At 42.3% G+C, this 27859-nt stretch overlaps 2 protein-coding genes across 3 annotated transcripts in view; one reads left to right on the top strand and one right to left on the bottom strand.

Moving 5' to 3' along the window:
- The window catches only part of LOC108410887 (ATPase family AAA domain-containing protein 2-like), a 39318-nt gene extending 25817 nt beyond the window's left edge, over window positions 1–13501 (top strand). The window contains exons 19-26 of the mRNA XM_037535193.1: window positions 1437–1572; window positions 3546–3742; window positions 6401–6560; window positions 7551–7673; window positions 8460–8585; window positions 8697–8830; window positions 11052–11180; window positions 13432–13501. Coding sequence (XP_037391090.1) covers window positions 1437–1572; window positions 3546–3742; window positions 6401–6560; window positions 7551–7673; window positions 8460–8585; window positions 8697–8830; window positions 11052–11180; window positions 13432–13464 — 1038 coding nt within the window. The 3' untranslated portion in view covers window positions 13465–13501. The remainder of the gene's footprint in view (window positions 1–1436; window positions 1573–3545; window positions 3743–6400; window positions 6561–7550; window positions 7674–8459; window positions 8586–8696; window positions 8831–11051; window positions 11181–13431) is intronic.
- Window positions 13502–13832: 331 nt separating this feature from the next.
- The window catches only part of zfpm2b (zinc finger protein, FOG family member 2b), a 102641-nt gene continuing 88614 nt past the window's right edge, over window positions 13833–27859 (bottom strand). The window contains exons 6-8 of one of the 2 annotated variants that reach the window (XM_017682190.2): window positions 23018–23224; window positions 19007–19231; window positions 13833–17096 (exon numbers count right to left, since the gene is read on the bottom strand). In XM_017682190.2, the coding sequence (XP_017537679.1) occupies window positions 14734–17096; window positions 19007–19231; window positions 23018–23224 (2795 nt within the window). In that variant the 3' untranslated portion in view covers window positions 13833–14733. The remainder of the gene's footprint in view (window positions 17097–19006; window positions 19232–23017; window positions 23225–27859) is intronic. The other variant, XM_017682191.2, reaches the window with a different exon arrangement.

Genomic DNA, 27859 nt, shown 5'->3' with positions numbered 1-27859 from the left:
GCATGATCTAAAATCCGTGACCACAGGAATTATATAGTTTTGTAGTTCAGAACACAATTCATAACATTCCCTAAAATTTTAACCATGAACATAAAAAACCTGCACCGTTCTTGGAACTGGAAAACCACGTTTAGGCTGGACGAGCACTGCACGACTTTTAAAGTCTTAACTGATTTCTAAAACAGAAAGCATCACAAATGTCGTGAGGGCACTCGCACTAGATGACCAGGCAAAGAGAGAGAGCATAACACACGCAGCGGTTTTCAGATAAATAAGAACTCAGAATCCCAGATCTGCCTAGATCTCCCGACACAAACAGAACTTACGGGTCCTGTTTGGGCTTTTATGAGCAGCTAAAGCGCAGACTGGGGATTAATATGTGGTGAGCAGCACCGAGACAGTGACAGCTGGAGAAACATTTCACTACAAACTGGCAGCTAAATTGTAAACAGAGCGATCTGACGACTGGATCCAGCATTATAAACGTGATATCGGCTCTTTTCTGCCCGTGTTTTAGATGCAAATCCTCTGTCTCTGTGCTCTGCTGTTCAGAAAGTGTTCTTCTGGCTCTCTGATTGGCTGTTTGAGTTCATCTCTGACCTTCTCACGCGACAGGACTCATATATTTCATTATGTAGTTAAATACTGAATAACATTTAATTAAATCTATAGGAGCAGGATAAAAAAAATGACAAAAACGGCAAATATAAAATGGATTTTGTGAAGTTGTATTTGACGTTTTTCTGTGCATAACAACAACTTTTTCAGATTTAAATGTTAAAATATATCATTATCTCACAAACGCAAATGTGGTATGGATTGAAAGTTTGGAATCAGCACTTTCCACTTAATTTCTCCACAATAATTTGAATACAGTACTTCACCTGTAGTGATACAGATTGGGCAGCCTAACTTGCATACTGCCTGGCTTAGATGAGATTCAAATGCTAGAGTATAACTGGCAGGCTGACGTTTGTTTCCTAGCGTTCAGTTTTTATTTTTTATTTTACTGTATTTCTATATCTCACTGATCAAATAGCTATTGATAGTATAGAAACTACATCTGCAGTTCATGTTATCATTAAACCATTGAGAGAGTTTGTCGCTGCATCCACAAATGCAAGTCAAAACTAACCATGCGAAGCAAAAACCGTATATAAACAGATCTAGAAACACTGCCACCTTCTTTGGGCCTGATCTAAAAATGTTTTTCTCAAGCTTTTTTCTTCAAATCTTATCCGCTTGCGTTAATGAGCTACGGGCCAGAAACAGTGAAATAACATATAGGAAGAGATGTTTAAATATATAAACATCATGCAGAGCCTGGCAGAATTGTACCTCTTGTCTGAGGCTCAGTGAGTCTAGACATTTATACCAAAGCAGTTGCAAGTGTTTATATATGGCGCTCTGTTGATGTTTCAATTTCTCTTTCTCAGCTCCAGACTCTGTTCCGGGTTGAGTACGGAGAAGTTTTCCAAGTGCGGCTGCCCAACTGGACGGAGCGGATGAAGTTCTTTGAGGATGTGATCCTCCATCAGGCCGCTAAAGCTCCTCCATCCAAAAAGAAAAGCCGTCAGTAACTCATCTTTCAGTTTATTATAAAGTTAGCTCACACAGTACGGTTTAGAATTAAGTTTAGAATTACTGGTTTTAATAACATGCAAATGCACAATCATTTTAATACAGTGCTTCACCTATAGCAATACAGATCCGGCAGCCTAACTCGCACGCCGTCTGGCTTAGACGGGATACAGATACGAGAGTTTAACTGGCAGGCTGCGGTTTGTGCGTTCGGTTTTTATTTTTTATTTTATTGTAATTCAAAAGGCATTGACCAAGTCTTGCTGATCCAATAGCTATTCATAGTAGGATTACAGTAGGATTACATACAGGAAATTACTACAACATATATACATATATATATATATATATATATATATATATATATATATATATATATACATATATATATATATATATATATATATATATATATATATATATATATATATATATATAATTTACAGTTTTAATTTTACAGTTTTTTTAATTATTTAGTAAAAATGACTATGTCAAACTAAGCTATGTCAAAGCTTCCACCCAACTTGGAAAGAAGGAAGCGAATTCTTTGAGAACCAGGGCTTCCGCGCTATGTTCTTTGGAGCCAAGATACAGCGTCCGAAGATATTTTACTGACACAGCGACTCCCTACTCTCTACAACGAGACCTAAACCAAAGTTATAAAATCACTGAAGAGGACGAGTAGGGTGGCTGTCATGGGATATGCGGAGACCCATTGCCACAGAATCTTATTTCACCGTAACTGCGTTTTATTGCAGATGAGTGGCAGCTACCGTCTCGTCTGCTCCAAACAAGAGCAGTGAATGAAAGCCTTCCAGTTCCCTTACACCACATCACTTCAGTTCGATTTATTAAAAGATATTGGACGTAAATTCATTGTGTGTGAATGAGAGGGAGGCAGGGGGAAAGGTGAAGATGCAAGGAGTAGAGGTCGTAAAGGTGGATGACTTCAAATATCTTGGGTCAACCATCCAGAGCAATGGACAGTGTAGAAAAGAGGTGAAGAAGAGGGTGCAGGCAGGATGGAGTGGGTGGAGACGGGTGTCAGGGCTGATGTGTGACAGAAGGACAGCAGCAAGAGTGAAAGGGAAGGTCTACAAGACAGCAGTGCGTCCTGCTATGATGGACGGTTTGGAGACTGTGGCTCTGTCTAAAAGACAGGAGGCTGAGCTGGAGGTGGCGGAGATGAAGATGCTGAGATTTTCGTTGGGAGTGACCAGGCTGGACAAGATTAGAAATGAGCAGATCAGAGGGACGGTGAAGGTGGAGCAGTTTGGAGATAAAGCCAGAGAGGCCAGGTTGAGATGGTTTGGACATGTGTTGAGGAGGAATAGTGGATATATTGGGCAAAGAATGTTGGAGATGGAGCTGCCGGGCAGAAGGAGAAGAGGTGGACCTCAGAGAAGGTTTATGGATGTAGTGAAGGTGGACATGGATATGGTTGGTGTGAAAGTAGAGGAGGCAGTGGATAGGGCAGGATGGAGGCAGATGATCCGCTGTGGTGACCCCTAAATGGAGCAGCCGAAATAAGAAGAAGAAGAAGAAGAAGAAGAGGACGTAAATTCATTATTCATTACTTTGCTTTAGAAGCACTAGGTCATCACAGAGTAAGAAAAAAGAAATCCTGATGATTCACTAATCATTTTATAATCACATCACAGCCCTCTGGATCGTAATCGAATCATGAGGTGCCTAGAGATTCACACCCCTACAATGGGTAAAAATGTGATCGCAGTGATTTTGCCTGTGGCCTGATTGTTGGTGCCAGATGGGCTGGTTTCCTGCTGATCTCCTAGGATTTTCACACAGTACTGGACCGGAATCTAAAAGAAATGCTTCCAACATCTTGTGGATTCCAAGCCATGAGCAGTTGGCCCTACACCAGCATTAGTGCCGTGTTGGTAGTAAAGTGCTTGGTGAGTGTTTGTGTGCTAACGTGCATTTGTATGATGTTTGTTCATTAGTGCTCCAGGCTCTGGAGGTTCTGCCTTTGGCTCCGCCCCCTTCCCGTCCTCAGATGACTGAGTCAGAGCTGATGCGTTTGGAGGAACAGGAGGAGGACACTCTGAGGGAGCTCCGCCTCTTCTTGCGCAGCGTCACCGAGCGACTGGCCCTGGACAGACGCTTTAAAGCCTTCACCAAACCTGTGGACATAGAAGAGGTCACACTGCTTACTGTCTCACACATTCAGACTAGAGTCACAGTCCAGGAAAGGTGCTATGAAACACAAACTTGGAAAGTTCAAAGTTCAACCTCTCTTTATCACTTAGAATTAAAAGGCTGTTTTTGTTACTGTGTTTTTAAGACTGATGTACACTGTATTTCCAAAAGTATTCACTCCCCCATCCAGATCACTGAGTTCAGGTGTTCCAGTCACTTCCATGGCCACAGGTGTATAAAGCCGAGCCCCTCGGCCTGCAGACTGCTTCTACAGACATTAGTGAAAGAATGGGTCGCTCTCAGGAGCTCAGTGAATTCCAGCGTGGTGCCGTGATCGGACGCCACCTGTGCAGCAAGTCCAGTCGTGAAATTTCCTCACTACTAAATATTCCACAGTCAACTGTCAGTGGGATTATAACAAAGTGGAAGCGATTGGGAATGACAGCAACTCAGCCACGAAGTGGTCGGCCACGTAAAATGACAGAGCGGTCAGCGGATGCTGAGGGGCATAGTGCGCAGAGGTCACCGACTTTCTGCAGAGTCAATCACTACAGACCTCCAAACTTCCTCTGGCCTTCAGATCAGCTCAAGAACAGCGTAGAGAGCTTCATGGAATGGGTTTCCATGGCCGAGCAGCTGCATCCAAGCCTTACATCACCAAGCGCAGTGCAAAGTGTGGAATGCAGTGGAGTAAAGCGCCGCCACTGGACTCTAGAGCAGTGGAGACGAGTTCTCTGGAGTGACCAATCACGCTTCTCCGTCTGGGAATCTGATGGACGAGTGTTGGTTTGGAGGTTGCCAGGAGACGGTACTTGTCTGACTGCATTGTGCCGAGTGTAAAGTTTGGTGGAGGGGGGATCATGGTGTGGGGGTGTTTTTCAGGAGTTGGGCTCGCCCCATTAGTTCCAGTGAAAGGAACTATTAAAGCTTCAGGACCAAGAAGTCTTGGACAATTTTGTGCTCCCAACTTTGTGGGAACAGTTTGGGGAAGGGACCATTCTGGAAGAACGGTCAGAAATTCCCATGAACACACTCCTAACCCTTGTGGAAAGCCTTTCCAGAAGACTTGAAGCTGTTATAGCTGCAAAGGGTGGGCCGACATCATATTAAACCCTATGGATTAAGAATGGGATATGATTCAAGTTCATATGCGTGTGAAGCCAGAGGAGTGAATACTTTTGAAAATATAGTGTATATAACTGAGTCCTGTGTTCATGGCAGCCTCATTCAAGAAGCAGTACAGGCTTAAAACACTCCTTATAACTTCAGTACGAGTGGGTGGAGCTAAGCTACTGTTGGCTAAATAGGTGAATATATGTAAATTAGTTCATTCTTGTGACAAAACAGTGAATTCAGACGAACAAAATCAGTTGTTAGAGATTTTGCTGAAGATGTCATAAGATTCCCATAACAGGGAAGACAGTCAAACAGACATTGAACAGCTTGTAAAACTCCGCTTAACACCTCATATAAAAACACTTAAAAGCCACAGCAGTTAAAAAGGTTGAAAAGCATTAAGTATTAAAAAAAACAAAAACAAAACAAGAATCCTAAAACACAAAATAATTCAGAACCATAAAATGCATAAAACAAGAGCGTACTTTATGATGAAAGCAATTTACTTTAACTACATTCATCAGGAAAAATATTACATTCCTAAAAACATTGTTTTTCTCTCTTTGCATTAATGTATGATGCATAATTAGGCTTTCATTGGATTATGCATATATTTTAAATTAAAAAATATCAGCAGTAGCTAATTTCTGTTTAAAAAAAAAAAAAAATATATATATATATATATATAGTAGCTTTGTTTTTTAAAGCTGCACTATGTGGATTTTGGGGATTTGGAGACCTCTCTGGTAGAAATGTGTAATTGCATGTAACGTGCTGAAGAACATTTTGTAACATGGGTTGTACTTCGGCTCCCTCCCCCAAGGGGATGAACCTGATGACGGAGAGCGAATTCACAACGCGTCTTAAGAGGATGTGAGTGAATGATCTGCTATTGTCGTCATATCTTCATTAGTCTATATGCGTGACGTTCATATGTGAAGACATACGACGTGGTGTGAGCTTTACGGAGGGACTCGCAGCAGCGCACGCTCACCGTATTTTAACCTGTTTATATTCTCCTAAATCAGTAATGATACTACTTTCATTTTTAACAAAAACATAGGTGTGACAAAACATAGGTGTGTTGTTGGTTCAGCTAAGCCATTGCTGACTTTTAGATTGGGAAACTGTGTGGAAAACTCATAATGTAGGCTCTTGAAATCAAAATCCGTTGCTCTGTAATTGTGTCTTGGTAAATTATGAGGTGCTTGTGAGAAACTTGGAAGTCTTGAGTGTTTTACTAAAGGAAAGTAGACTTTTTAAAAGGTAAGGACGTACACTGTGCTCTTAATGTTTACAGACGTTAATGTAAAAAAGACTCTGTTCTAAGTAATTTCACACTATTTCTGTTGGTCCATTCATCATAACACGTTCTGACCATGTAAAGGCCAGCTGCAGTTTTCTGTAAACAGGATAAAAAGACAGGAGGTTGTGACAGTGACGATATATTCCGTGTCTTGCTTCACTGCCGTATGAAACTCCAAATATAATACACCGTATCTTACAGCAGAGATAGTAAAGCTGTGTTTTCTCTCTCTTGTAGGTGCCCGATTACTGCACTGTGGTAAAGCAGCCCATGGATCTGTCCACCGTGCTGACAAAGATCGATGTGCACAGTTACGTCACAGTGAAGGAGTTCCTGCACGATGTGGATCTGATCTGGAAGAACGCTCTCGAGTACAACCCTGACAGCAATCCCACCGGTAAGTTACACCATCCGCCACATTCTCCATAATCTCTGCTTGGTTAAGACAGTCCACCTCCTTGTTTCTACACTCATTGTCCAGCTCCGCTGACCACATAGGTGCTCTTTGTAGTTCTACAGTTACAGACTGTAGTCCATCTGTTTCTCTGATACTCTGTTACCCTGTTCTTCAGTGGTCTGGACCCCCGCAGGACCACCACAGAGCAGGTATTAGTGTTAGTGTGTGTTGTGCTGCTATGAGTGGATCAAACACTGTGTCCACTCACTGTCCACTCTATTAGACTCTCCTACCTTGTCGGTCCACCTTGTAGATGTAAAGTCAGAGACGACAGCTCATCTGCTGCTGCACAGTTTGTGTTGGTCATCCTCTAGTCCTTCATCGGTGGTCACAGGACGCTGCCCACAGGACGCTGCCCACAGGACACTGCTGGCTGGATATTTTTGGTGAACCAAATAATCCAAACAGTACCTGCTCTGTGAGGGTCCATGGGGGTCCTGACCACTGAAGAACAGGGTAACAGAGTATCAGAGAAACAGATGGACTACAGTCTGTAACTGTAGAACTACAGAGTGCAGCTATACGGTCAGTGGAGCTGATAAAGTGGACAGTGAGCGTAGAAACAAGGAGGTGGACTTGCATGCCTGTCCTAATAAAACACATTTACATTACCATTAAAGAACTGGAATCAGTTGTACTAAAATTTAATTTAAATGAATAATAACTTGTGATGATTGCATAATAAAAAAATATTTCAACTTCATTATTGAGGCCGTCTCAACATCCTAAAATTTTAGAGTCAACCTTTTTAAAAATCAACAGCAATATTATCTCAATATTATCTTTTTTTCTGTTTATTATTTAAAACTCTTGTGCTTCACTTGACAAGCATATTGAAAGCATGTATGCGTTTTTCTGCAGCCACGTTGTTTTTACAGTGTTTAAAACATTTGGTGCAGTCTTTTAACAGTAACGTGTGCTGTGTTGTAGACCGTCAGATTCGTCACCGTGCATGCGCTCTGAAGGACACTGTTCATTCCATCATCAGAGACGAGCTGGATGAAGACTTTGAGAAAATATGTCAGAAAATCAGAGAATCACGCAACATGAGAGGTGAACAAAACCATACTCACCAGACAGGCCGTGCAAACATGACCCCCTGCCACAGTCGGGTCCAGTCTAATCTGCAAACGGCTGTTTTGGCTGTAGATTTCGTTCCAGTGGAGCAGGCGCCCCACTGTACTGGCTCTGATTCTGCTAGTACAGGAGTCGCAGTCCAAATGTTAAGAAGTCATTTTGTCCTTTCAACAAAAATCAAACCACCTTGGGAGCGACAACATTTGACATTCGTTGTACATCTTGGCTGTAAATGTGTCTCAGTATGTGCTGATGTGCTAAGTCAGCTTCTCTTTGCCGGCTTCTTGTTTCAATTGTCCCGTTCCACTTTCACTGGAATTCTAATGAGTTTCTCATTGCAGATTAAACGTATCAGGAAACATGCAAAATGCAAAATAAGTCCCATTTCACCAAATTATTGATGTTCATCTTAAATCTCTCTGTTTGCCTTGGCCTGGTACTAACTCAGCAGGATCGTGGTCCGTGTTGCTATGTTGACCAACAGTCTGTACGCCAACCTTCAGGGTTAAAGGGTGAATTAGCAGTTCTACATTAACTCCAGCATTAAAGAGCACGTATTGTTAAAACTGTTAGAACGATCAGCAGAGCTAGTTAAATCAGTTGCTCGGCCTTCAGACAACTGATCGGCTGACCTCTAGCTTTGATGGAATGGAAACCTGCAGTCACACTGACCCGTCACGCAGAAGATTAGACACCACCGCTGTACCACATTCTGCAAATCTCTCAAACGAAAGCGTATTTTTGTTGTTGCTGTATTTGAAGGTTGCGCCTCGTCCAGGTTTGCACCGTCCTTCTACCAGGTGAAGGAGGAAGGCCACGGAGAGTTTAGGCATCCTCAGGTTAAAGATGCCACGGCAACGCTGACGCCCAAAACACCACGGCCGAACCGTGAGATCTTTCTCCATGTTCTTGTATCGTGGTTTTAGTATCACGGTGTTCATATCACTGCCAGTTTACGCCTCTGTTCCAAAGTCATTTTTACACTCGTTACCTAAGCAGGGAAGCGTACCCGCCGGTCTTCCCGCACGGCCAAGACTCCGGCACATGGGAAGCTGCCGATCGACGCAGACGAAGCACTGAAGATCCTGTCGCAGAAAACACCACGACTCATCGTGGACCACGAGCAACTCAAGGTAATAAAATGGACACTATAGAAGATACACCTTTTTCCCCCGAGTATACAATCGCCCACATGACTGACTGACAGTGCTGCCCACTTCAGACCAGCTGCCCACGCCCCAGCCACCCGCCACCTGCCTTAGACTAGCTGCCCACCCTACACTGATGTTCTCATAGACTCCCAGCTATTCCTACTACTAACACTACTGCTATTAATATTAGTAGTGTAATAACTCTGTAGGTAGTCTGACCTGAGGAGGACGGGTCCCCCCTGGTGAGCCTGGTTCCTCCCAAGGTTTCTTCCTCAGCTCTGAGGGAGGTTCTCCTTGCCACTGTTGCCCCCTGGCTTGCCCACCTGGGGGTTTTACATTCTTACAGTCTTTTCTGGAATTCTATGAAGCTGCTTTGTGACAACATCCGCAGTAAAAAGCACCACAAATAAATTTGATTTGATTTGATTTGATTTGAAACACCTTTCTTTTCAAACTAAATTTAAAATAAACCAGCATGTCTTTGTTTTCTTTGCAGCTCAAAGTGCTTGGACAGGTGAGAACACTGAACAGTAATAGAAGAAATGATGATTAAAATCATATCACATAAAGCAATCACAATATACATCACATTAAAAAGATGAATACCAAAGAAATGTAAACGTTTAATGGAAACAGTTTTAAATTAAATGTATTTAAATTAAATTAACTGAAGTCCACAGTTTATAAGCAGAATAACTGAAAGTGTCTGTTTTCTGTATTTTACGGAAGGTGTTTGCAGAAGTTTCTGCAGATCTAAGATCAAGAACAGATGGACATTCTGTGCGATATGCAGGCGCGTCGAGGCCATTTATAGTCTTAAAAATGAATCTTACAATATTAAAGCCAAAGCAGGCATATTTAGGCATACTGCTTTTAGTCACAGCACCAGCTGGAATTCACTACAGGAAACACTAAAACTCAGCTCACTAGTGTCACTCAGTCATTTTAAACTTTTAATATCAAACCACCTTCAGACGGCCTGCACCTGTTTTACTTAATCATATTTATTCGTAACTTTTATTTTTGTGCAAGTTCTCCTTAGTTCTTTATCTCTTTTTATTTATTTATTTCCTCTCATTTTATTTTTACGTTTTTTTTATCATTACTTTTTTAAAAATTTGTGATATTGTACTATTACCTTACTAATTTCTTATCTACTTTTGATCTTAATTTCTTACCATTTAAATCTCAAGTTCTATTTTTATCTACTTTTATCTTTTATTCACTGTTATTTTAAATTTTCTTTCTTAAATTTTAAAATTTCTTAATTTAAAATGATTAAATGTAGTTATTATTTTCTTTTCATGCCAATCCCTGTTTTTGTAAATGCTCGGCTACATTGAAAATGAGGGTTGCCCTCAATGTACTTCCGAGTCAAAATAAAGGTTGATTGATTGATTGATAGAAGAAAACAGTATCATGGGGATGCATCCATGACAGTGATTGGGAGTAAATAAATGAGGACAAACTCGTTGCAATTAGGTGAATTGTTACACCCCTGTCGGCCGTCTCATCAACACCCCAACCTCCCAAGTGTTTAAACCTCCTTTGGTCCAGTCCCATGTCACCCCTGGGCCCTGCCACTTGGCCCTACCCCTCTGTTCACTGTTGTAAGGTGTCCCGATTCTTGTTGAGATAGAGGGTGTATTTTCTCAGTTTAATGTCGGTTTAGTGTATTATGGTCCTTTTTCTTTATAACAAGCACGAAAAATCACTAATAGTGCTGATGTCCCTTTCCAGCCATTTCCAGTCAGAACTGCGGCTCCATTTAAGGCTGAACGGGAAAATTAAATCTGAATCTCCGACTTCAGCTTCATATCTCTGAAGAATTAGGGGGGGTGATAATAAATAACTGCCCCCCTCTTTGAAGGCGTATGATCCCTAAATGTAACTAAAGCCCAGCAGTGAGGAGCTGAACTTTCCCCTCCTCTGCTGTCCCTGCAGACGGGCAGGGTCGCCTACAGAGCGGCGCTAGTAGCTGTTAATGAAGTGATGCTCTTTTATTAGAGGGTCTCATTTCAGAGGAAGATCTCAACCACTGCCCTGTAGCTCAGTAACAAGGGGCAACACAAGGGGTGGGGCTAAAGATAAGAAATGGGACTGGACCTTCGTGCCAAGTCATTCTTTAGACAACAGACTGATTTCCAAATGATTTTGTCTAAAGACACAAGAGAGACACTTTAACTTTGCCTTGATTCTTCAGGAGCTTCATCGGTTTGTGGTGGTGAAGACGGAGGGCTGTGAGGTGTTTCAGCTGGAGAAGCTCTACGCACTGCTCTGCCAGTGTATCTACAGACACCGCAAAGATTCCAACAAAACCGGCCTCATTCAGGTATGAACTCATCCGCAGGTCAACTTTCCAGCTTTTACTTCTCAGTAACTCGGTGATGGATAAAGCACACAGACGCTGTGCTACAGTCAAAGTAGAGATCGCTTTTCACAAAGTATCACTGCAGTAAAAGCAGACCTCCACAGTTTAAATACAAAATTAATGCTTTTAAATGTACTTAAATATCAAAAAAAGTCCAGTGAGTTATTCTAGCTGTTAAAGTTATATTCATTTGATGGCCAATTTCTATTGAAGGGGAATTCCAGAGTTTTTCTAAATTTTTCGCACAGTTCAGTATTTCAGAGGGTTTGGTGTGAAACGGTCCAGAAGTCTTTACAGTGGTGGTGATGGGAACCAGGCGTCGCCATGACTACAACACAGATATAGACACTTTATTCACTATCCAGAACCACCAGAGAACCTACACGAGTCTTCTGAGCTTATATGGAACGTTGATGATCTAAATCTAAAGAAATAGGTTTTCTTCAGGAACTGTTGTGTTTCACAGCCGCCTGCAAAGGATTGGATTTATTAGAACTCAATTCTGGCCCTTTGTCTACCTCACCACCACAAAGCCGAAGTCTTCTCAGAACTATCGGAAAACAATGTGGCAACATTTTCAGAACCGGTTCATGTAGGAACTTTCTGTGAGGAGCTTTTAGAGGGACGTCTGGTTCCCATCACCACCACTGTGAACGGTTCTGACTCGGTAAGTTTATCTAGAACAGAGCGTTTCACACCAAACCGCTCTAAATGACATTCATTTAATAATGCAGAAACCTGGAAAAAAAGGGCTGTGGAATTTTTCAAAGCCTGACTTATCCCGTCTAAAACTTGCGTAGCTGCAGATGCGCAAAAATAGGCAACTTTTGTCATCAAGAGGAAAGTGTAATTAATTCATTAGTAATGTAAATTTTACATTTAAAATGTAATTTTACCACCACCCTTAAACTTAGAACATACTTTAAAATTTCCCGCTCACTAGAGCCGATTTGGATAAAATGTCTAATTTTAAATGACTGAGATTTAAAAGGTCCACGCCTGTTATTTTTGCCATTATCTCTGGCTCGGCGGGTTGAGCGCTGAACAGACCTCCAGTTTCTACGCAGCACACCTCGCTGTGTTTGCTTTTCATCAGTCTAACATCTGTTGTCCAGCCAGTTTACAGGCTCTGTGTTAACGTGCACAATGCAAATTGCTGCTGTCAGGATTTGAAAGCTGCCTTTTTTTAATTGCGAGTTTGATATAAAGCCAATTCATTTCTCAGGCCTGCTCCACACATCGTTACGGCGTGTTGAGAGGATCTCAAAGAATTTCAGAGGTCCAGTTTAGGCCTTTTCACACTGAACATGGTGTTTTCGTACAATTCATTCGGACGACCGCTACCTAATCCAAACGCACGAATGACTGATCTCAGAGAAAAACACATTACTTCGTTCTCCTTCTGTTAAAATTTGTACGTGAAAGGGTTCGTAATGTTCCAGCCGCTGGACGAAGTGGTGAAACTCCAAAATGGAAAGTGGCCCAATGACCCACTGTGACCGTTGTATGAGGAGCGAAGGATATCTTTGTCTCTCTAAGACATTCCGTCCATTTGTTCCTCTTTGTTTGATGTGAACCACGCCGTGTGATCAAAAACACTGAATTACATAACTACAGTCACAGAAATACATCCATAGTGCAGGGGTGCCCAACCCTGGTCCTGGAGATCTACCATCCTGCAGAGTTTTGCTCCAACCCTAGTCAGTCACACCTGATCCATGTAATGAAAGTGTTCAGGCGCTTCGGAATAATACAGCCAGGTGTGTTGGGTCTGAACTGTCCATGGTGGTGGATCTCCAGGACCAGGGTTGGGCACCCCTGGTGTAGGGTGTGTCTGAATATTTAGCATTTTGTGTTATTTGTGTTTTTTTCCACATATGTAAGAGTTTTCTCTCACTTCAGAGTAACGACACATTTGTACATATAACATAGTGGAGCGACAAGAAGGAAATATTAGTTTGAAATGGACTTATAAATAATATTTATATAAAATATTCCACTGCCCCCCCATATACTTGAAAAAGTACTTAAGTATAGTAGCATGTACTTCATTACTGTCCTCCGCTGCAGATTACTATGAAGATAAACAGGGATTCCCTTCTCAGGCTCTGTGATCTTCAGCTTTAAGTGCTGAGATGGCATATGTTGTCTTCAGTATCCAAACCTTCATCTTGATTTATGTAGAAAGAAATCACTTTTTTTTATGTTTTAGGAAATGAAGAGGGAAATCGAAAACTTTCAGTGAAGCACCACCGCAGCTTCAAGTACAATTTGAATAAAACACATTGCATCCAATTCTTATGATATTATCTTTCCTGTCTTAGTCATTGTTTTCTTATATGACCGATCATAGCTCTCTGATATAATTTCAGTATTTCCATTCATTTCAATTGAATGGAAAAGAAGAAACGTACATTTGAGAACCACCAGGGGGTGCTGTTGTCCTCACAATATTACACCGAGTCTAGGATGTGTGTGGCCTCAGATTTTAAGGGTTGCTTTTCACAACATCACAAAATGTGGGGAAAAAAATGAGAGAAGGGCAAACAAAAACAAACTTTACAACGTAAAATCATTTTGGACCATATTAAAAACTGTTATGCATACGCTCAATCCTGAGATTAGAATTTTAATTTGGATGCCACATAAAATCGAAATGTCAAACATATCTGGAATTTCATTCCATACAAGTACATGCATAGCAACACATATCTGACAACATATTAATCTTTTTCCTATTGTGAAGATTATAGCGAGTCCTCTTTTCAAGTGTAAACCCCTTTCCCTCGTGTTCGGCAAGGCAAGTAAACATTTCCACAGACAGTTTCTGGGGTCCAAGTGATCAAAAAAGTCACTCTTTCGTAATACTGCTAATGGTTCATCTTTCAAAAAGTATTGCATTGGAAGCCAAGTTTTAAAAAGAGAGACTAAAGAGAACCAGCAAACACGTACAAGTACTTCTCAGAAGAATTCTGCATCAGCAAAATATATAAACAAAAACAAACTAAACACTCAAGTGGAAACAATCGGAAATAACAGCAAGGACAAACTAGAATCTACACATACGGACAAATATGTCATTTCTGAAGGACTTTCATTATGGATGTTTTAGGACTACAAAAATGTTGACATGGGGGTCTAAGCAGAGACGTGTTCTGCAACCTACAGCGTATTTTGCGTGTTATTTTCCATTTTCCAAAGTTGAATTTTTCCGGAATCCTCTGGCTAAATGTGTAGCCTTTGTTTGATTCCAGGTGTGATGGAGTCGTATTATTATTATTATTATTATTATTATTATTATTATTATTCTCATCTCAAATTTGTATTCGTTTTCATCTAGAAATATTTTCGGAAATAAATACGTCACAAAGAGGCGAAAAATATTACACACAATACTCTTTCAACAAACGTTTCAAAATTCACTTTTAAATCACTGAAGGATAAATCTCCTGATTTGATTGTCCACCTGCTGTTGTGTAAACGGGCACGGTGCATCGAGATAAAAAGTAAGGATTCACTTCACATGCTCCGTCGTATGTGCCGAGCAGTAGAACTTCTTGTGCGTTATAAAGTTTGACAAGTTATTGAACTGGATGTCACATGGACGGCAGTACTTGACGTTGGCCGTCGTGGACATCGATCCGTTCAAGCCTTTCTTAATGCTCAATGGGATCTCCTCAGTCTTGGAGGTTGGTGATGAAGCAGACATGCTCTCGTCGGCTTTCGCAGAGCCTTCTGCATCTGGGCTTGAGGAACTCAAGTGGATGTCTGGAGTAGGCTCCTTTTCTGGATCTGCTGGCTTCTCCTCAGGCTGGAGGGTGTCATTTAAGGTCAAAGTCTGGCCCATGGCTGTGATTTTCAGGTTCTCCTCACCACCTTCAGCGCTAATATGGCTCCCGTCTGGCATCGGTTGGTCTTTCTCACCTTCACTGCCCTCGTTCGGGCTCTGCCTCCGCTCGCTTTGTGTACCAAGCATCCCCGTGGCATAATCGGTGGGTTTGATCTCGTAATACGGCCATATCTGCTCATCTGGTCTCATTTTCTTAGCTGCGCTTGAGTAGCTCTCGAGAGACCGCAAGCTGCTTTCTTCTTTTATGGAGATTGGATGCACCTCAGGAGATGTTCCAACATCAGATGTTGTCACAGCATGTACCGGGACCATACTGGCATTCTGAACTGGATGCTCAAAGCAGGACTTTTCTGTGGCACCGTTTGCATTTCTCGAACCTTCTTTTTTGATGCTCGGGGACTTGTTGTCCAAAGCAGTATCTGGGCAGAAGTTTTGTTTGTGGGTAAGGTAATCCTCAACTTTGTTGAAGCTTATCTTGCAGACTGCGCATTCATGATAGTCCATGAGCGCCTTCACCGGGAGTGACATCTTACCAAACTGCCCCATGCATTTCTTGCTGAGATCTATGGGTGCGTCACCTTCTTCTTGCGCTATTGCATTGCACTTTGACACAAGGGCTGATTTTGTGACGGTCAGGGAAGGTTCAGGATGTTTGGGAACCAAACCCTGGATTATGCTGTACCGCTGATGAATCTGGTCCTTGAAACTTTCCATCACATCCTGGGACATGAAAGCGCTACTGATAGTCGGCATCCCCAGGTAAGACGGTGGCCCCATGGGCTGCACTTGCTCCTGATCGTGAACCGGCATCTCGTACGCCTTCCTTCTCTTGCGAGCTCGCATTGACTTCTGGTTGGCTGGTGACTTGTTGCTGTTCGCTCGCTTCATGGGTGGGTCATGGCGGGTGGCGCAGTAATACTGCTTATGCACCATGTAGGTTTCCTGGCGACTGAAGGTGATCTTGCAGGCATCGCAGGTCGTTTGGCTGGGGTCCACCTCATTCTCTGTTGGGGATGTTTTGGGACTCTTCGAGTCTAACTGCATGCCGTTGTGCCTTTCCTCGGCACCAGATGGGGTCAATGCTTTTTTAACCTGCACTTGAAACTCCTCAGCAGCTTTGCCTCCAGTGCTGAAAGCGTCACAAGGGTTGAATTGTGTGGAATCGGGCCCTTTAACCTCAGAGGGATGGCCGGCATTAAGCATGTTAGCTAAACTGCCCCCAGTCTTAGGGCTCAGTGGGTCCGCTGCTTTGTCCAAAATGCTGGTGTAGTCATGTGGCTTGGCCATGTGCTGCCAGCGACTGTTACAGTAGTGCTTCTTGTGAACCAAATAGTTATCAAGGTTGGTGAAAGTAATATTGCATTCGAAGCATGTCGCTCCTTTTGGGACAAGCGTGCTGTACATTACTGGTGGGTAAGTATTCCCACCGTGGCGCAGCCTTCGATGGACCAGCTCTGACATTTTAGCCAGTATCTCAGAAGCCTGTGGGACAGCAGTAATTTCCTGTGAGAACGGAACATGAGGCATGAAGGGTGGCATTGGAAATGCTGGGGTCATATGGTGTTGGATTGGAGAAGAAGCCAAGCGGGGGCTCGAGGGCTCCGATTTCACTCTCGTGTAGGAGAAGCTGACTCTGTTTCCTGAGTTGACCTCTGCCTTTGCGACTGACTGCCCCTGTTCTCCATTCTCTTGCTCGGTGCTTTGAAGCACTTCTCGACAAGCCGGACTTTCTACGGCGTCTTTCCTGCTTGAATCGCGCGTGCCGTGCTTCGGACAGTCGGCACTGAGGCTTTTCGATGGCTCCGTTTCACTCTCTTGAGCGAGCTTGCTACCATGTCTGTGCAGTTCCTGGTGCTTGGACAGCTCTCGGGGCGTCTGGAACGTGAAGTGGCAGTGGCCGCACCTGAGTCCGCTCTGAGATAGATGGGACAGGATGTGGGGCTGGAGAGCCACAAGAGTGTCAGCTGTGAAGTCGCAAATAGTGCATTTCAGACTGCTTCCAGCAGGTGTCTCCTCGGTCTTTAAAACTGGCAAGACAAAAAAATAAATGACTGATTATGGTCAGTTTTCACATACAAACAATTTATATGTTAATTTATACAATAAACTCAAAATATATAAATAATTGAAATGTATAAAATGTAAAATTCACAAAACAAAACGTGTTTATGAACATTCAGTATGCTACACATTTCATAAATCTGTCTCAGATGTATCTGTCAAATGTTAAATTCATTCGATAGGTTATGCAAAATATATTACAAATGATAATAAATGGAAATATATGAGTATTTACACATGCTGGAGTAAGAAAACACAAATCTTCCGATTTACACACTGATGTCCAAGTTTCTTTATTACCACACATCCAGGTTTCCATCCAGCTGTCAGATTAAATTCAAATGAAACACTGAAATGTTGTAAAACTTCTAAAAATCTGAATTTTTCTGAGAACCAGCATTTCTGAGAAACAGCAAGTTTACAGAGAAATCTTTATATTTTACATCCAAAGAGAAACAACAGCTCACAAAATATCTTATTTAGCAGTAAATGCATTTGTTTATTGTTTTATATGGTGTATTTAATACCATTTTAATTTGTTCACCAGTCCACCGGCACCTGCTGTCGTATTTCATACCAGCTTGTATTTCCTATTAAATTATACACTCTCTGGTCAAAATGATGCTTTGTTGATTTTCTGTGTAAATAAGTCAACACATCCTGTACAGAGACACACTTCAATATGGTATTTTCTTCTAATTTTAGTGCTCAAATTCTATTTGAGTTTAACATATTGGGGCGAAAATCAAAACAAAGTGTCACAATTTCTATTTTGTTTTTGTTTTGTTTTTTCTAAACGTGTTCAATTCAGCAAATAAAGAGTAATTGTGCACAACATGGATTTGATCAGGGGTGCCTAAACATTTGAATGCGACTGTGTTTGGCAAATGCGTTTCCATCTTAATTGATCTATTTCTCAAAAAAGTAAGCTAACAAACATTTATGCAAATATTGGCTGCTTTATTCGAAATTTGCCATTTCCATTAATTCTGTATTAATTTGCAGCTGTTTATGTGTATAGATCATCATTAAACTATAAACAGTAAACAAAGTACAAAGGGAGACGCTGCAAAGCACAAACGCATCAGAAACACCATGTGTGTTATCAGTAATGACCTACAGCCTGATGGGAACGTATATAGCTGTATTCAAATGTTTGAGCGTCCCAGTCAAATGATATGATTTGCTTATTGGAATAAGTGGGGGAAAAAAAGTCCTTAGCAGAGAAATCAGCCTCAGTTACTGTTTATTTCCTGAATTTAACTTTATATATGTGTACACACACACACACACACACACACACACACACACACACACACACACGAAGTGTGCACTAAAATATGCGGAAAAGTACCACATTTAAGTGAAAACTACTAAAGTCTGAGCGCAAACACGGCAGAGCGAAGCAGCAACGTAAAGGACAGTACACCGTCTAAAGGCTCTGTGCAGGAACATTTTCATTATTCAAGGTCCAAACAGTGTAAACGTTCCCTCAGAGGTTCTACAGCGGTTCTAAGGTCTGATTGTGGAGCTTAAATCAGGTCCTCCAGGTGAAAAGTTGGTATTTGTTCCTTTTCATAACCGAATGTTTTAAAACAGAGCAGTAGAGTAAAAGCCTGGAGGCGAGGCGAGGCGGGGTGTGTGGAGTCAGTCCAGCTTAGAGCAGATCATTTCAGTGGATTATGGTTCAGTTATGTTCCCTGACTGAAGGCGCCGAGACGGAGCCTTGAGGGTCCCACCCCAGTGATGAGAGGGGGACCGACCCAGAGACGGTTTCATACCCTTTTTCCTGGAAGTGTCCACAGCCGTCACTGCATTTCTCCACCTTTCTGAGGATGAATGTGGCAGAAGGCAGACTTCTTCTCTCTCTACTCACCAGTATGTGTGGACAGGTGCATTTCCAGAGCGTGCGACCCCGAGAAGCTCATGTTGCATTGTGGGTACGTGCAGATGCGGGGCATTTGATGGCCTGTATTCGTCGGTTTCTCCGCAACCAGCTCCGGGTCCCTCTGTCGTCCGCTGCAGTAGTACATGAGGTGGGCCTGCAGGTTCCTCTCACTCCTGAACCAGATGCCGCAGGCTTTACACAGAAAGATGTCTTCTACAGAACAGCAGATACAAACAGATGGGCACGTCTGATCGCACAGTTTTCAGTGTCAAAGAATTTAAGAGGTTTTTTTCCTAAGTTAAAAAAACACCCAGAGGCCATCAGCAGTTTTATAACAGCTTTTTCAGTAGGAAACTGCAAGGCTGTCCAACACAGAGCCGCTTCCACCAGACTTGAGCAGCTACTGCAGTGTTGTTGACGAGGACAGGCACTGCATTAACCTGGCAGCAGCCTTATGAACGTCGGGGGGTACGACCTGTTCTTTAAACTTACCGTGGCAGAATGTTATATAAATATACCGTCACTGTCCAGAATGAAATGTCCCTTCATGTTTGTCGAACGGAAGCTGAATATGGCAGCTATTCTTTACATTGTTTAAAAATTTATGATAAACTGACGGATGGAAACGCTCCAAAAATATCTGGAATTAGACGTTTTTACGACCACCTGCTTCGATAATTAGGAATGTTTTGCCGTCTTGTCTGTTTTGCAGGTACTTGTGTTGTTTGTTTGTTTATTTGACAGTGGTGGTATTGAACCGCCCACAAGAGTATTTTCAGTAAACGGTTCATTCCCACGTCAAGCAGTATATAACTTTTGAAGGATCAGCAAGTTTATAAGGAATATAATTGTCCGTTGACCGAAAATTTCATTTCTGCACTTATTTTTTGAGTAAATATCAGTTTAAAATGTTTAACTCTTAATGTACTGTTTCCATTTACAGTGTACTCAAAGTATCCTTAACAGTAAAGGCAGTAAAGTGTTGTTAACGAGGACAGGCACTGCATTAAGATATTTTAATTAGCAATTATGAAAGAATGAATTAGGAATTATGACCCTTATGAATGTTGAGGGCCAGGACATACTGTACCTGTTCTTTAGACGTACTGTACTGGAATGTACATGACATAATAAATACAATAACTACATTGTTTTCCCTCCAAAGGTTTTTTTGCACATCAGTTGAATACGGCAGCCGTGTCCTCGACATTGTTTGAAAATGATGAATGGACTGAGGAAAATTATATTCACTTGCATTGAAAATGAAGAATGTTCTGCCTTCCCCTGTAAAGCGGATGTTTTTGGAGATACTTGGGTTTTTTTCTGACAGTGTCGGTGTTAAACACTGTAAACTGTTCAAATCAGAGTCAGATTCAGACTCAGAATCACTTTATTCCACCAAGTGCGTCACACGCACAGGGAGTTCGTCTTGCTGAGTCACACATGTACATATAACAACTAAAGAGGCCAGACAAGCACCCAGACCCCACCCGTCAAACACGGGGCACATGGGCAGATCAGCCCGCCACGCCATCCTCTCAGGCTTTTCATTTTCTATTAATATCAGCCACTGCACTACGGTCCCCAGCATGCACTGCAACGTACCGTGCGCTCAGACTCTCCTACCCCAACAACAGGCTATGGGACAGCGATTACACCTCAGTTCCACACCAGTCATATCACCACAATGCATTTCAGCTGCAGTTCAACCAACATGCAGCACTGTGTGAAACTCTGAGGCACCAATGACACATTTTCAAAATCTATTCGTGTAGTTTCTGTTTATTTGCTGAGAAAAGTGTAAATATTTGAATAAATAAAATGAATAGAATATTAATTATATATATTAATATTAATACGTATATATATATATATATATATATATATATATATATATATATATATTTCGCTGTTGTCGGGGCGAAAAAAACTCATATCTCCAAAATGGTAACTTTACAATAGAAGGAAAAAACCTACTGTAGTTTTAATGGAAGTCAATGGAACCGGACGTCTTTCCAAGTCATTTTGGGCCGTTTCTTTTGGTCCATTCATCATGAAATTTACACACAATATAAAGAACGACAGGTCGTTTGTAATGATGTAAAAAACTGAAAAATTACAAAAATGGAGATAGGAGGTTTTCTTCCCACAGCAGCAAGATATAAATATATAATAAACAGTGATGTTCTGGATGTTGGTGTGTGTGTTTCACCATCTCCAAGCCTCTCCTCCTCGAGGAAGTCCAGTATTATATGTAGTTAAAAAGCAGCTCCTGGTTTGACCAATCAGAGCTCAGTAAATTGAGCTCATGATGTAATTGATGATATTAACGAGTCTCTGTGGCGGCTGTGAAGGTGTCCAGGAAAAATATGGACCCAAGAAATTCTTGTTCCTGTTTATTGTTTTTCTGTTTATCTGAATTATGAATACGACTTTATTCTAATGTATATTGTGATTAGACGCCTGAAACTTTCCCACAGCGCTGTAAATACTTAACAAAAGCTCAGAAACTGACCCAAGTGTGCAGCAAAGAAAGGATGCCGGGTGTTTAGTTCAGAAATGTAGGTGGGTTTAAAAGGAATTTAGAGTCTGAATATTTCGTGATTTTCCATGTAATATTTCAGGGTCTAATACAAGCGTCTGTATTTCACTGTTGACATTTTTGCGTATTTTGAGACGAGGGCCGGTTCGGGTTACAGCGCAACATTCGTTAAAGATGCAGTAAAAACATTTTTTCTCTCTGAGCCACAGATTTGGCCTTTTTACTGGTTGAGTGTGACCCCTGACCTAGCCTATAAACAGGCACTGGACTGAGGAAAAGGTTAAATAAATTACAGTAAATAGAATAAAGAGAATAAAAAGGAGGCGTGAAAGGAGCTAAGAAGATGTACATATGAGATTATTGGGTAACACTTTATTTGAAGGCTACCTACATAAGGGCTTCATGACGCATTCATAAGCACTGAATAATGTTTATGAAGCACTACTTGAACATTTATTAAGTGCTTATGTCGGTTCTCGCAACCTGACAGATGTTTTATGAAATAAATGACATTGTACTGACATAATAACATATTTACATTATGAACATATTTACAGCTCTAAACATTTAAAACACTGTACATAACTGTTTATGTCAGCATTCTTAAGACGACATTGTACTGATATCAGGTGAAATATGCCTGGGAACCACCCCCTCTTCCCTCCATGGCGTGGATAAGATGATTGATGTGATTATGTATAGTGTTTAAAATGTTTAGTGCTGTAAATATGTTCAATGTTTATTCTTATTATGTCAGTACAATGTCATTTATTTCATAAAACATCTTATGCCAGGTCGCGAGAACCGACATAAGCACTTAATAAATGTTCAAGTAGTGCTTCATAAACACATTATTCAGCGCTTATGAGAGTGTTATGAAGCCCTTATGTAGGTAGCCTTCAAATAAAGTGTTACCGTTTATTTTAACTTACTGTTCATTCCAAAGTGAAGTAGATCAGAAAGTTTGTCTATTCGCTGAAGTTTGGTTACATTTCATTTCTGCGAGGAAACATCAGTTTGTTAACTTTGCCAACTTTGTTAACTCTTTGTCGCTGTTTTCATTCACAGTGCGCTGATGTAACTTATTAGATACACATTTCTGGCCCATTTCCATCGGTCACGTTGTTATGAAACTTCCACACAATGTAAAGGGCAGCTGGCGTTTTTTCAAGCGGTGTAGAAAGTACAAAATAAAGCCGCTGCGAAGTTTTAAACTGACAGTGACATTATGTTACGCGTTATTTTATACTTGACCCAACAGGGCCCGTCAAAGAAAGCTGAATCTAAATGAATGGATGTAAATATCATCCTGGAACTGAAGGTCGTCTGCAGTCCTTTGTGACTCTCTTATCCTTTCTGAGCACATCAGAGCCAAGATGATCCCTGACACAAGATTTCCATTTTTAACCAAGCACATTAATCAGCCCATCCGCAGGCCCTGATAACGGCACACTCACTGTTCACGATGGCGTTGGGCAGGATGGAGGCCATGGCGGCCTGCTGGGGGAGGAGCTGGATGCCGTCCAGCAGCCTGGCCGGGTACATGCCCTGCCCATGGGGGGCGGAGCCTGCTGTCTGGAACTGAGGGCAGAAATCCACAGCACACGCCGCAAGCTCCTCCCCCTCCATCACACGCCGCGTGGTAGAGCACCATATCTGTCCTCCTGATAGAGAGAGGGAGAGAGAGAGAGAGAGAGAGAAAGAGAGAGAGAGAAAGAGAGAGAGAGGGAGAGAAAGAGAAGGAGAAAGAGAGAGGGAGGGGGGAGAGAGAGAGAGAAAGAGAGAGAGAGAAAGAGAGAGAGAGGGAGAGAAAGAGAAGGAGAAAGAGAGAGGGAGGGGGGAGAGAGAGAGGGAGAGAAAGAGAGAGGGAGAGAGAAAGAGAGGGAGAGACAGAGAGAGAGAGGGAGAGACAGAGAGAGAGAGGGAGAAGGAGAGAGAGAGAGAGGGAGAGAAAGAGAGAGGGAGGGGGAGAGAAAGAGAAGGAGAAAGAGAGGGAGGGGGGAGAGAGAGAGGGAGAGAAAGAGAGGGAGAAAGAGAGACAGAGAGAAAGAGAGGGAGAAGGACAGAAAGAGAGGGAGAGAGAGAGGGAGGGAGAGAGAGAGGGAGAGGGAGAAAGAGAGAGAAAGAGAGGGAGAAGGACAGAAAGAGAGGGGGAGAGAGAGGGAGGGGGAGAAAGAGAGAGAGAAAGGGAGAAAGAGAGAGAGAGAGAGAGAGGAGAGAGAGAGAGAGAGAGAGAGAGGGAGTGACAGAGACAGAGAGAGGGAGAAGGAGAGAGAGACAGAGAGAGAGAGGGAGAGGGAGGGGGGAGAGAAAGAGAAGGAGAGAGAGAGAGAGAGAAAGAGAGAAAGAGAGAGGGAGAGAGAGAGAGGGAGACAGAGAGAGAGAGGGAGAAGGAGAGAGAGACAGAGAGAGAGGGAGGGAGGGGGGAGAGAAGGAGAGAGAGAAAGAGAGAGGGAGGGGGGAGAGAGAGAGGGAGAGAAAGAGAGACAGAGAGAGAGAGGGAGAGAGAGAGGGAGGGGGAGAAAGAGAGAGAGAGATATTATTAAACGCTATAAGTGTATCGTTATTGTTCCACCGTATTATTTCACCATTTAAGGTTGATAAAAAGCTTTTTTTGTCATTTCTGCCATTTTATCTGCTCTCGTTCAATTTCTGAATGGAGTTGTTTATTTGATAATGTTGTTTATTTGATATGATATAACAAAAGAAACAGTTTTGAACAGGCGAACAGGAGGACTGTACCTCCCACTCCATTCACGATGCGTCATTACACGCAGAAATAAAGCTACTAGACCGTCTCTGGGTCGGTCCCACTCCTGTCACTGGGGTGGGACCCTCAAGGCTCCATCTCAGCGCCTTCAGTCAGGGAACATAACTGAACCATAATCCACTGAAATGATCTGTTCTAAGCTGGACTGACTCCACACACCCCGCCTCGCCTCGCCTCCAGGCTTTTACTCTACTGCTCTGTTTTAAAACATTCGGTTATGAAAATAAACAAATACCAACTTTTCACCTGGAGGACCTGATTTAAGCTCCACCATCAGACCTTAGAACCACTGTAGAACCTCTGAGGGAACATCTACACTGTTTGGACCCTGATGAACTGAAAATGTTCCTGAACAGAACCTTCATTTTCTGGCAGTGTTGCTGATTAAAGAAACTAATGAGCCCTTATTGGTCCAGGTTCTGTTCTGAGTGAGCTCACACACTCACCCATGAAAACACAGAGCATCCGGCAGTAAAGGAAGGACTCGAGCATGGAAACATCATTTCCACTGGCTGAAAATGATAAACTGATTCTCCTGCTGCCAACAGTGATTTACACCCTGTACATCCTGGAGGTGGATTTAAACAAGCAGCTTTCCTAATTAATCCCAAAGCTCACTACGTACACGTGTATGTATATACACATATACTAATCATTAACCTCATCGTACGTTGTGTTTCTATTCTGTAAATATTTAAAAGTATTTTTAAGTTTAAAAAAAAAAAGATAAACATCTCACTGGGCTGTAGCTTCAGTACAGGCCACATTTTTTACGTTAAATTCAGTAAATAAACAGTAACTGCATTAAAATGTGCAGATGTGTTTATGTATCTTCTTCTTCTTCTTCTTCCGGCTGCTCCCTTTAGGGGTCGCCACAGCGGATCATCTGCCTCCATCTCGCCCTATCCACTGCCTCCTCTACTTTCACACCAACCATCTCCATGTTCACCTTCACTACATCCATAAACCTTCTCTGAGGTCTACCTCTTCTCCTTCTACCCGGCAGCTCCATCTCCAACATTCTTTGCCCAATATCTCCACTATTCCTCCTCAACACATGTCCAAACCATCTCAACCTGGCCTCTCTGGCTGTATCTCCAAACTGCTCCACCTTCACTGTCCCTCTGATCTGCTCATTTCTAATCTTGTCCATCCTGGTCACTCCCAACGAAAATCTCAGCATCTTCATCTCTGCCAGATGTGTTTATGTATGTACACCATTTAATGTTAGACCAGGGATGCCCAAATGTTTGCATATGAGTGTGTGTGTGTGTGTGTGTGTGTGTGTGTGTGTGTGTGTATACATATGTGTGAAAGTGCCTGTTGCCTGTTACACACAAGAAACGGCCCAAAATGACTTGGAAAAAATTCTGGTTCCATTGACTTGCATTAAAAGTAAAGCAGGTTTTTTCCTTCCATTTCCTTTCCTTTTCCTGTCATTTTGGAGATAAGAGTTTTCTTCTGTTAGTGTATATATATATATATATATATATGTGTGTGTGTGTGTGTGTGTGTGTGTACATACATACCCCCACACACACACACACCTCTTTTAATTTATATAACACAAATCTTCATTTTTGTCTTTTTGTACTATTTTTACTGAACTGCCAGCCGCCTTAACAACGTGCTACACTACGTCCATCTCTTGCCATTTTATGGATATGACGTTTATTACTAACATAGACCCTTTGAGGTCTAGAGCTATGTGGTTTTGCTCCACTGCATATTCATCCTAAATATTTACTGCGAGGTCACTGTAGACTCACATAATGAACATCATAGCGACATACAGACTTGCCGTCTGTATCTCAGGCTCTTGTCTGCACTCGGGATTTTTGTCTGTTTTGTCGAACGTGGTCTGGACCGAGTTCAGGGTTTGTGTCGGTGAACTACACGTCAGAAAATAGAACCACATCGTGCTTTTGCTTTGGTAATTGCAGCTTCTAATGGTTAACGCTGGTCAGTTTTCCAAGCGTTTTCCTTGAAAAAGGCATTTTTCCGAGGCCCGGTAATGGCTGTATGAGATAAAGGCGTGACTAAACGAGGATTCCTCTTTAACCTCGGGATCACAGCACGTCTTTGAGCCTCCCTCGCTTCTGTGTTCCTTAATGTTCTAGTAAATTAGTTTCACAGTTTGATCTAAGTGGGGCTTTTTTTTTTTTTTTTTGAGTCTTGGAGTATCTGGCAACCCGAGCAGCGGAGATATATTCTAAACTTTTCTCTGTAAGGTAACAGAAAAATGTTAAATTCCCACAGTTTGTTCTTTGAGCCCACAAACAATGCCCATACATGCATGCATGCCTTTGAAGATGGGAAAACAAGCGGAGGACGGTACACCGCAGACGACTCGGTATGTTTTTGATTCCTCTAGAAAAAGAGGAATGGACATCTTGGATAAAAGTGCTGCATTATCTAATTGCGGAAGCGGCGGATGAAACATTCCACTGGAGTCCTAAAGAACAAACTCATTAGGCAGGCAAAAGGGAGAAGAGCGCTTTGTGGCCAAGATAACATTTATCTCTGTAAATGACAGGCTCTCTGTCTGCGCTTCATCTTCCATTGAGGGGATTAAAGTTTTAAATATGACTATTTACAAAAGTCTGGAGAGAGAGATAACAAGCAGAGGCATGATACGCCGCCGCTGAACGCCAGAATTAGGACATGGACTAATTGGGCTGTTGGACAATGAAGACGAGGCACACACACTGCTACCTTTCAAAGATCTATTAACAGTGACATCACGTCAAACGAAGGGGAAAAACCGCGACCTGTGACGATTTCTGCTGGTTCGGTTAAAAGGCTAGTAATTGGACATTCTGCAGTGCGAGTGCTAAAGCTGTGGAAGCCCTTTAAGCACATTACACATCAAAGAATCACAAAACAAGATGATTAAAGCAGTATATTGGGGGGGGGGGGGGGGGGGGGGGGGGGGGGGGGGGGGGGGGGGGGGGGGGGGGGAGGGGGGTTTGCACAATTTCTCCATTACCCTTCATATACAGTACTGTCCAAAATTCAGAGACCAGCCCTCATTTATTTCATTTCAAGCCATTAAGTGCAAGTTATTATTTTTAAATTAGATATAATTCACTCGCATGAGAAAGGAGAAAGAGTGATGTTCGGAAACTGAGACGGAGAACACGGGCCTCCTAACAGCCACCTGGAAGAGCTGGTCAACACTAAACCTGCCCCCATCAGATAAACAGCACTGAAAGCTTTGATCTCTGAGAGAGAGGAGAAGATCAAGCTGCTTCAGATCTGAGAACATCCACAGGTGCTTCTGTCCATCCTTCCACTGTGAGAAGACCACTCAGCGCTTCTTTAGTTTCACACTGGAGCTACAATGCAGAGTTAATGTGCCTAACGAGTAATGCAAGCTTATACCCACCAATTAGCACAACTGGAATCCCACTGGTTTTTCAAAATTTCTGCATTACTGAACATTTAAGACGTGAAGTCTTAATGTCAGAGCTGCTCACAGTGGTGGTGATGGGAACCAGACGTCCCTCTAAAAGCTCCTCACAGAAAG

Source organism: Pygocentrus nattereri, chromosome 27, assembly GCF_015220715.1.
Source record: "Pygocentrus nattereri isolate fPygNat1 chromosome 27, fPygNat1.pri, whole genome shotgun sequence".
Classification (NCBI taxonomy): domain Eukaryota; kingdom Metazoa; phylum Chordata; class Actinopteri; order Characiformes; family Serrasalmidae; genus Pygocentrus; species Pygocentrus nattereri.
The sequence above is the reverse complement of the archived record's forward strand: the minus strand, read 5'-3'. Positions and strand labels throughout refer to the sequence as shown.